Source organism: Entelurus aequoreus, linkage group LG04 (genome assembly GCF_033978785.1).
Source record: "Entelurus aequoreus isolate RoL-2023_Sb linkage group LG04, RoL_Eaeq_v1.1, whole genome shotgun sequence".
NCBI lineage: Eukaryota > Metazoa > Chordata > Actinopteri > Syngnathiformes > Syngnathidae > Entelurus > Entelurus aequoreus.
Window position 1 is genome coordinate 27,580,976 of NC_084734.1, and position 10,511 is coordinate 27,591,486.

Sequence of the window (10,511 nt, forward strand, 5' to 3'; positions counted from 1 at the left end):
GCTGAAAGGATTTAGTAGAGAACATTGACGATAAAGTTCGCAACTTTTGGTCGCTGATAAAAACGCCTTGCCTGTACCGGAAGTAGCGTGACGTCACAGGTTGTGGAGCGCCTCACATCTGCACATTGTTTACACCAGCAGCGAGAGCGATTCAGACCGAGAAAGCGACGATTACCCCATTAATATGAGCGAGGATGAAAGATTTGTGGATGAGGAACGTGAGAGTGAAGGATTCGAGTGCAGTGCAGGATGTATCTTTTTTCGCTCTGACCGTTTCTTAGGTACAAGGGCTCATTGGATTCCACACTTTCTCCTTTTTCTATTGTTGATCACGGATTTGTATTTTAAACCACCTCGGATACTATATCCTCTTGAAAATGAGAGTCGAGAACGTGAAATGGACATTCACAGTGACTTTTATCTCCACGACAATACATCGGCGAAGCACTTTAGCTACGGAGCTAACGTGATAGCATCGTGCTTAACTGCGGATAGAAACAGAAGAAATTAGCCCCTGACTGGAAGGATAGACAGAAGATCAACAATACTACTATTACTTCTACTATCAGGAGACACCGAACCAAACCCTGGACCTGTAACCACACGGTTAATGCTGTCCCGCCTGGCGAAACCTAGCTATGCTGTTGCTAACGACGCCATTGAAGCTAACTTAGCTACGAGACCTCGACAGAGCTATGCTAAAAACATTAACTCTCCACCTACGCCAGCCCTCATCTGCTCATCAACACCCGTGCTCACCTGCGTTCCAGCGATTGACAGCGCGACGAAGGACTTTCTTCTTTGCTGTCTCCATTGTTCATTAAACAAATTGCAAAAGATTCACCAACACAGATATCCAGAATACTGTGGAATTTTGCGATGAAAACAGACGCTGTTTGTATTGGGACACCATTGTGTCCCAATACTTCCGCACAATCCGTGACGTCACGCGCAAATGTCATCATACCGAGACGTTTTCAGCCGGATATTTCCCGGGAAATTTAAAATTAATTCATGGAATTATGAGATGAAAACAGAGCTATTTTGTATTGGATTCAATGGGGTAACGATACTTCTGTTTCACTGGCTACGTCACGCGCATACGTCATCATCCAAAGGCGTTTTCAACCGGAAGTTTAGCGGGAAATGTAAAATTGCACTTTATAAGTTAACCCGGCCGTATTGGCATGTGTTGCAATGTTAAGATTTCATCATTGATGTATAAACTATCAGACTGCGTGGTCGGTAGTAGTGGGTTTCAATAGGCCTTTAAAACGCTTTCTACCTCTAACAACCAAAAAGCTGTGAAAATGATACTGTGCTCCAAATTTGGATTATTTACGGAACTTTTGTGAGCCTGTGGCTTTACACTTTGCTACATATATACAAAACTTGAGCTGTTTGGCTATAATACCCAGCAAATTGTTTGGAGGAGAAAAGGTGAGGCCTTTAATCCTAGGAACCAGTGGCGTGCAGTCACTAGAGGCAGGGGAGGCGGGGCCTCCCCTGCCATCATGGAAATAAAAAAAATTTAAAAAGAAAAAAAAAATAATTAAATTGTTATATGTATCCAGTGATTATACTAAAGTTATTTTCCATTTAACTTCACCAGTTTTAGATTATTTTTATTTTCACATTTGCCGTTCAAATAGGGACGGCGTGGCGAAGTTGGTAGAGTGGCTGTGCCAGCAATCGGAGTGTTGCTGGTTACTGGGGTTCAATTCCCACCTTTTACCTTCCTAGTCACGACCGTTGTGTCCTTGGGCAAGACACTTCACCCTTTGCCTCTGATGGCTGCTGGTTAGCGCCTTGCATGGCAGCTCCCGCCATCAGTGTGTGAATGTGTGTGTGAATGGGTAAATGTGGAAATAGTGTCAAAGCGCTTTGAGTACCTTGAAGGTAGAAAAGCGCTATACAAGTATAACCCATTTATCATTATCATTTAAATACTGTGAAGAGACGGTGCGGTGATCAGCAGCCAGTTGAGGCACGTCACTGATTTGTGCCTCAACATGGAATGTGCACAATGACTCGGCTAACTGCTGAGCTGCTGTGCAGTGAGACTGTATTGCTATATGAACTATATCAGCTAACTAAACCATAGTTTAGTTAGCTGAGGTATATAATGTACAGTGTATTTTGTCAACAACTGTATGTGTGTAACGTATTTCTTCAGCTGAGCATTCATAAAACTGCTGCCAAAGACGTACTGGCTGAGGCTCGCAGTAATACCGTCAAGCATGGTGGTGGTAGTATGCTCTGGGCCTGTTTTGCTGCCAATGGAACTGGTGCTTTAAATGGGACAATGAAAAAGGAGGATTACCTCCAAATTCTTCAGGACAACCTAAAATCATCAGCCCTTAGGTTGGGTCTTGGGCACAGTTGGGTGTTCCGACAGAACAATGACCCCAAACACACGTCAAAAGTGGTAAAGGAATGGCTAAATTAGGCTAGAATTAAGGTTTTAGAATGTCTTTCCCAAAGTCCTGACTTAAACGTGCAGGACAATGCTGAAGAAACAAGTCCCAGTCAGAAAACCAACAATTTGGTATGCTGAACTGCACCAATTTTGTCAGGAGGAGTGTTCAAAAATTCAACCAGAAGCTTGCCAGAAGCTTGTGGATGGCTACCAAAAGCGCCTTATTGCAGTGAAACTTGCCAAGGGACATGTAACCAAATATTAACATTGCTGTATGTATACTTTTGACCCAGCACATTTGGTCACATTTTCAGTAGACCCACAGTAAATTCATAAAAGAACCAAACTTCATGAATGTTTTTATGACCAACAAGTATGTGCTCCAATCACTCTATCACCAAAAAATAAGAGTTGTAGAAATGATTGGAAACTCAAGACAGCCATGACATTATGTTCTTTACAAGTGTATGTAAACTTTTGATCGCGACTGTACATTTTGCATTCTACTTTAGTTGCTTTATTGAGTTTACAACACCCTGGCGCTGTTTTGTACTGTTTCTGTACTTGTTTTGATTATTATTTGCTTGTATGTAAATGTTACATATTATAAATAAAAGTTTATAAAAAATCCCCAAAAATAAATATATAAATACTGTGTATGAACTCCATCCATCCATTTTTCTACAGCTTGTCCCTCTCGAGGTCGAGGGGTGGAGTGCGCTGGAACCTAACTAAAGAATAACAACCATGAAAAAGTACAACAATGTATATTTGATTTTGAACGAAAAGGTACGAAAACTATACGAAAAACATCACAATTAGTTATGGTTTGACAGCAAAACACGCCACAATAAAACATCTTATCCAATATTAGACCACACACGTCACTCGGTCAGTATGCGCTCCATAAAAAAACAGGAAAATACAGGTTTTGTAGCTGCTGACAGAAGCAACATGTCCATCCATCCATCCATCCATCCATTTTCTACCGATTGTCCCTTTTGTTATATATATTTCATAGTTGGTTAGATAAAATACATTGTATGTATTATATCAGTGTTTTTCAACCTTTTTTGAGCCAAGGCACATTTTTTTCATTGAAAAAATGTGGAGGCACACCACCAGCAGAAATCCTTAAAAAATGAAACTCAACAGCTGATATTATCAGTAAAAAGTTGTTCTCGCAAGTGTTGGATAAGAATTCAAACCATAACCAACCATGCATGACTATAGCTCTTGTCTCAAAGTACTGTCACATCGCGCCGTGACTTATTTGGAGTTATTTGGTGTTTCCTGTGTGTAGTGTTTTAGTTCTTGTCTTGCACTCCTATTTTGGTGGCTTTTCCTGTTTTGTTGGTATTTTCCTGTATTTTTCTCTATTTTCATGTCTTCCTTGAGCGCTATTCCCCGCACCTGCTTTGTTTTATCAATCAAGGCTTTTTAAGTTGTCGCTATCCTTCTTTGCGGGGACATTATTAATTGTCATGTACGGATGTACTTTGTGGACGCCGTCTGCTCCACACGCTGTAAGTCTTTGCTGTCGTCCAGCATTCTGTTTTTGTATACTTTGCAACCAGTTCAGTTTTAGTTTAATTTTGCATAGCCATCCCTAAGCTTCAATGCCTTTTCTTAGCGGCACTTGCATTTTGTTTAATTTTGGTTTAAGCGTTAGATACCTTTTTACCTGCACTCTGTCGTCTGCATATTGTGATCACGACAAACCATGTTCCCGACATCTACAAAGCAATTAGCTACCGGCTGCCACCTACTGATATGGAAGAGTATTACACAGTTACTCTGCCCAGCTCTAGACAGCACCAACACTCAACAACGGCACATTTGCAGATTATAATTACTGGTTTGCCAAAAATATTTTTAACCCAAATAGGTGAAATGACATAATCTCCTCCACATCAAGAGGAGCCAGATGAGGTGGTTCTGGTCAGGATGCCACCCGAACGCCTCCCTAGGGAGGTGTGTAGGGCACGTCCGACCGGTAGGAGGCCACGGGGAAGACCCAGGACACGTTGGGAAGGCTATGTCTCCCGGATGGCCTGGCAACGCCTCAGGATCCCCCGGGAAGAGCTGGACGAAGTGGCTGGGGAGAGGGAAGTTTGGGCTTCCCTGCTTAGGCTGCTGCCCCCGCGACCCGACCTCGGATAAGCGGAAGAAGATGGATGGATGGATGGACATAATCTCCCACGGCACACCAGACTGTATCTCGCGGCACACTATCAGTGGTTGAAAAACACTGTATTATATACTTTAATTGCTTTATTGAGTTTACAACCTCCTGGCACTCTTTTGTACTGTTTTTGTACTGTTTCTGTACTTGTTTTGATTATTATTTTCTTGTACACTACCGTTCAAAAGTTTAGGGTCACATTGAAATGTCCTTATTTTTGAAGGAAATGCACTGTACTTTTCAATGAAGATAACTTTAAACTAGTCTTAACTTTAAAGAAATACACTCTATACATTGCTAATGTGGTAAATGACTATTCTAGCTGCAAATGTCTGGTTTTTCGTGCAATATCTACATAAGTGTATAGATGCCCATTTCCAGCAACTATCACTCCAGTGTTCTAATGGTACAATGTGTTTGCTCATTGGCTCAGAAGGCTAATTGATGATTAGAAAACCCTTGTGCAATCATGTTCACACATCTGAAAACAGTTTAGCTCGTTACAGAATCTACAAAACTGACCTTCCTTTGAGCAGATTGAGTTTCTGGAGCATCACATTTGTGGGGTCAATTAAACGCTCAAAATGGCCAGAAAAAGAGAACTTTCATCTGAAACTCGACAGTCTATTCTTGTTCTTAGAAATGAAGGCTATTCCACAAAATTGTTTGGGTGACCCCAAACTTTTGAACGGTAGTGTATGTAAATGTTGCATATTATAAATAAAGGTTTACGGTGGGACAGGGGTTAGTGCATGTGCCTCACAGTACAAAGGTCCCGAGTAGTCCTGAGTTCAATCCCGGGCTCTGGATTTTCCTGTGTGGAGTTTGCATGTTCTCCCTGTGACTGCGTGGGTTCCCTCCGGGTACTCCAGCTTCCTCCCACCTCCAAAGACATGCACCTGGGGATAGGTTGATTGGCAACACTAAATGGTCCCTAGTGTGTGAATGTGAGTGTGAATGTTGTCTGTCTATCTGTGTGGGCCCTGTGATGAGGTGGCGACTTGTCCAGGGTGTACCCCGCCTTTCGAATGCAGCTGAGATAGGCTCCAGCACACACACACACACACACACACCCCACCCCCCGCAACTCCAAAAGGGACAAGGGGTAGAAAATGGATGGATGGTTTATAAAAATTAAAAAATAAATAAATACTGTGTATGATCTCCATCCATCCATTTTTCTACCGCTTGTCCCTTTCGGGTCGGGGTGCGCTGGAACCTAACTAAAGAATAACAACCATGAAAAAGTACAACAATGTATTTTTAATTTTGAACGAAAAGGTACGAAAACAATATGAAAAACAGCACAATTAGTTCTGGTTTGACAGCCTAACACGCCACAATAAACAATATTATCCAATATTAGACCACACACGTCACTCGGTCAGTATGCGCTCCATAAAAAAACAGGAAAATACAGGTTTTGTAGCTGCTGACAAAAGCAACATGTATATTTGTTATATATATTTCATAGTTGGTTAGAAAAAAATACATTGTATGTATTATATACTTTAGTTGCTTTATTGAGTTTACAACACCCTCCTGCAGTTTTGTACTGTTTCTGTACTTGTTTTGATTAATATTTGCTTGTATGTAAATGTTCGATTTTATAAATAAAGGTTTATATTAAAACAATAAAATAAAATAAAAAAATATACTGTGTATGAACTCCATCCTTCCATTTTTCTACCGCTTGTCCCTCTCGAGGTCGGGGGGTGCGCTGGAACCTAATTAAAGACGAACAACCATGAAAAAGTACAACAATGTATTTTTAATTTTGAACGAAAAGGTACGAAAACAATGCCTGATGGAAAACCTCAAGTTTAGTCGCGCGCCATTTGCGTTCCAGCTTTCTACATGATAATTTATGAGCTCTAATTTCTTCTGTAAAGGTGAGGCCTTTAATCCTAGGAACACCATCCCTACCGTGAAGCATGGTGGTGGTAGTATGCTCTGGGCCTGTTTTGCTGCCAATGGAACTGGTGCTTTAAATGGGACAATGAAAAAGGAGGATTACCTCCAAATTCTTCAGGACAACCTAAAATCATCAGCCCTTAGGTTGGGTCTTGGGCACAGTTGGGTGTTCTGACAGGACAATGACCCCAAACACACGTCAAAAGTGGTAAAGGAATGGCTAAATCAGGCTAGAATTAAAGGTTTTCGAATAGCTTTCCCAAAGTCCTGACTTAAACGTGCAGGACAATGCTGAAGAAACAAGTCCCTGTCAGAAAACCAACAATTTGGTATGCTGAACTGCACCAATTTTGTCAAGAGGAGTGTTCAAAAAAATTAACCAGAAGCTTGCTAGAAGCTTGTGGATGGCTACCAAAAGTGCCTTATTGCAGTGAAACTTGCCAAGGGACATGTAACCAAATATTAACATTGCTGTATGTATACTTTTGACCCAGCACATTTGGTCACATTTTCAGTAGACCCATAATAAATTCATAAAAGAACCAAACTTCAAGAATGTTTTTTATGACTAACAAGTATGTGCTCCAATCACTCTATCACAAAAAAATAAGAGTTGTAGAAATTATTGGAAACTCAAGACAGCCATGACATTATGTTCTTTACAAGTTTTGATCGCGACTGTACATTTTGCATTCTACTTTAGTTGCTTTATTGAGTTTACAACCCCCTGGCGCTGTTTTGTACTGTTTCTGTACTTGTTTTGATTATTATTTGCTTGTATGTAAATGTTGCATATTATAAATAAAAGTTTATAAAAATCCCCAAAAATAAATATATAAATACTGTGTATGAACTCCATCCATCCGTTTCCTACCCCTTGTCCCTCTCGAGGTCGGGGGGTGCGCTGGAACCTAATTAAAGACGAACAACCATGAAAAAGTACAACAATGTATTTTTAATTTTGAACGAAAAGGTACGAAAACAATATGAAAAACAGCACAATTAGTTATGGTTTGACAGCAAAACACGCACGCACACATATGCGCACCATTAAAAAAACAGGAAAATACAGGTTTTGTAGCTGCTGACAAAAGCAACATGTATATTTGTTATATATATATTTCATAGTTGGTTAATACATTGTATGTATTATATACTTTAGTTGCTTTATTGAGTTTACAACCTGCTGTTTTGTACTGTTTCTGTACTTGTTTTGATTATTCTTTGTTTGTATGTAAATGTTGCATATTATAAATAAAGGTTTATATTTAAAAAAAATATATATATATATACTGTGTATGAACTCCATCCATCCATTTTCTACCGCTTGTCCCTCTCGAGGTCGGGGGGTGCGCTGGAACCTAATTAAAGACGAAAAACCATGAAAAAGTACAACATCGATCCATCCATCCATTTCCTACCGCTTGTCCCTCTCGAGGTCGGGGGGGGGGCTGGAACCTAATTAAAGACGAAAAACCATGAAAAAGTACAACAATGAATATTTAATTTTGAACGAAAAGGTACAAAACAATTAGTTCTGGTTTGACAGCCACAATAAGCAATATTATCCAATATTAGACCACACACGTTAGAAGGAAAAAACAGGAAAATACAGGTTTCATTCCAAATATCCTTTTATACAAAATAAGTGCCCTCTGAATATTTACACCATGGGCAGAAATAATAAAATCATCAAACAAAAAGGTTAATTTAATATGAGAAGAAATATAAAGTCCAAGATGAGCTGCGCGTCAAAGGTGGCTTTTTTACGCGCGGCTCAGGATGTCCGTGAGCTTGTTGATGTACTCAATGGTGGACTTGAGGGTTTGGATCTTGGTCAGCGGCTGTCCCCTCTTGGTGTAGTCCGGCGGCAGGTAGTCCCGCAGCTGGTGCAGAGCCTCGGCGAGACTCCTCATCCTCATCTTCTCCCTCTCGCTCGCCTTCATGCGCCTCTTGGTGGACATCTTGGACTTGTTCTCCCTTTGCGCTTTCGGACTGTATGAAGAACCGCGCCCTGGGAACACGTAGGCGAGCTCTTGGATCTCCTGGTGACCGCCGGAGAAGAAGATCTCCGGCGAGGAGCACATGGAGTCCATGGAGGAGGACTCCGGCGAGGAGTCCACGAAAGCTCCATCGCTGACCTCCTTCCACTCGGCCAGGATGTTGGACGTCGCAGCATCGCAGTCCATGTTATACATCCACGGATGATGACAGCAGACAAGATTGTCTTTCTTTTTTTTTCTTTTTTTAGCCGAGGGACTTTTTATACGTGGTGGCATCTCCGGAGGTTTATGGGTTCACAGCTCAGGCGGAAAAAGGAAGTTCAAAGAAAACCACAAGTGGCAAAATGCGACCTTCCAGAAAGACGTCGTTCGTTATCACCGAGGTGCGAATAAGGTCGAATAGACGGATAATGCGAGAGAAAGAAAAATGATTAGATTCCCTTTTGTGGGAGATGACTCTTTAACGTCTGTTTGACAATTGTCAGTTTGATGTGAGGCTCCATGCCAGATGACACCAGCAGGCAAAATAACATAATGATAAAAGGCAGGTAGTTATGTATTCCATTTCACATTTATTTCATCACTAAAATCATGTCAGAGATGCAGTAGATACATGGTTAAAAACACACTAAAATAATAATTGTATTGAATCTTTATATATACACTGTAAAAAAAAAATCCTATTTTTATGGTTGATTTACTCTAAATTTCTACTGTAATTGTTCTATTTTTTTTTAAATAGTTTATAAAACTGTAGAATTGAAGACATTATCTGTAAATAAACAACCCGCCTGTTATTTTAAGTAATATACCAGTAATGACAAACTATGTATATTTCTATTTTTTTTTAACAGAAAAATACCAAATTAATTATACATAGCATTTTCTTAAATTACTTTCAAATTCATGTCAAATTACAGTAATTATCTTTCATTAAATATGTAGCTTGTTATATAAAAGTCTATGTCCATACTAACAATCTAGAATAAAGGTATTTTTCTGCAGAACTGTTTGCATCGTCACTTTATTAAAGGTGGTTGATCTTAACAATTCAGAAAAAATCTGTAAAATAATGGTATTTTTCTGTGGAACTGCCAGCATTGTCACTTCATTAAAGGTGTTTGATCGTAATAATTTGGAAAATCTCTGTAAAATAAAGGTATTTTTCTGCAGAACTGTTTGCATCGTCACTTTATTAAAGGTGGTTGATGTTAATAATTTAGTAAAAACCTGTAAAATTACGATATTTTTCCGCAAAACGTTTCATGAAAATTTCTGTAAATATGTTTTTGATCATTATTTGGTTTACAATGTTTTACTTTAATTTTATGGTTTTTGTTTGGCAGCCGTAACTGCCAGTAGATGACCGTTTTTGTACAGAATTTTTTTTTTACAGTGTATACAGTTCAGGCCAAAAGTTTGGACACAGCTCATTCAAAGTGTTTTCTTTACTTTCATGACTATTTACATTGTAGATTGTCACTGAAGGCATCAAAACTATGAATGAACACATGTGGAGTTACGTACTTTAAAAAAAAGGTGAAATAATTGAAAACATGTTTTATATTTAAGTTTGTGTATTATATACACAAACCATTCTCCCCTCTCCCCTCAGGCAGGAGACTACAGTCCATCCAGACCCACACCTCCCGCCACCTGAACAGTTTTTTCCCCCTCGGCCATCAGGCACATGAACAATAACAAGATCTGATAGCTCAGTTACAGCTCATGTTATTCTATTCTGTGTTATATGTGTTTTATGTTGCACCAAATAAAATTCATAGTTTGTGAACCTGTTCTCAAACAATGGCAATGTAAACTATTCTGATTCTGTAGTTTCTTCAAAATAGCCACCCTTTGCTCTGATTACTGTTTTGCGCACTCTTGGCATTCTCTCGATGAGCTTCAAGCACACCTGTGAAGTGAAAACCATTTCAGGTGACTATCTCTTGAAGCTCATCGAGAGAATGCCAAGAGTGTGCAAAGCAGT

The 10,511-nt window shown here is 39.7% G+C and overlaps 1 protein-coding gene across 1 annotated transcript; it reads right to left on the minus strand.

Moving 5' to 3' along the window:
• Positions 1 to 8,154: 8,154 nt before the first annotated feature.
• On the minus strand, positions 8,155 to 8,779 carry msgn1 (mesogenin 1). The gene has a single exon (XM_062043475.1). It carries the CDS (start codon positions 8,714 to 8,716, stop codon positions 8,285 to 8,287), a length of 432 nt encoding a protein of 143 aa, XP_061899459.1. The 5' UTR covers positions 8,717 to 8,779; the 3' UTR covers positions 8,155 to 8,284.
• Between the last annotated feature and the right edge of the window lie 1,732 nt (positions 8,780 to 10,511).

What these genes read in the sequence shown, in the direction of transcription:
- msgn1 (XM_062043475.1), bottom strand. Translation starts at nt 8,716, where the DNA reads ATGTATAACATGGACTGCGATGCTGCGACGTCCAACATCCTGGCCGAG.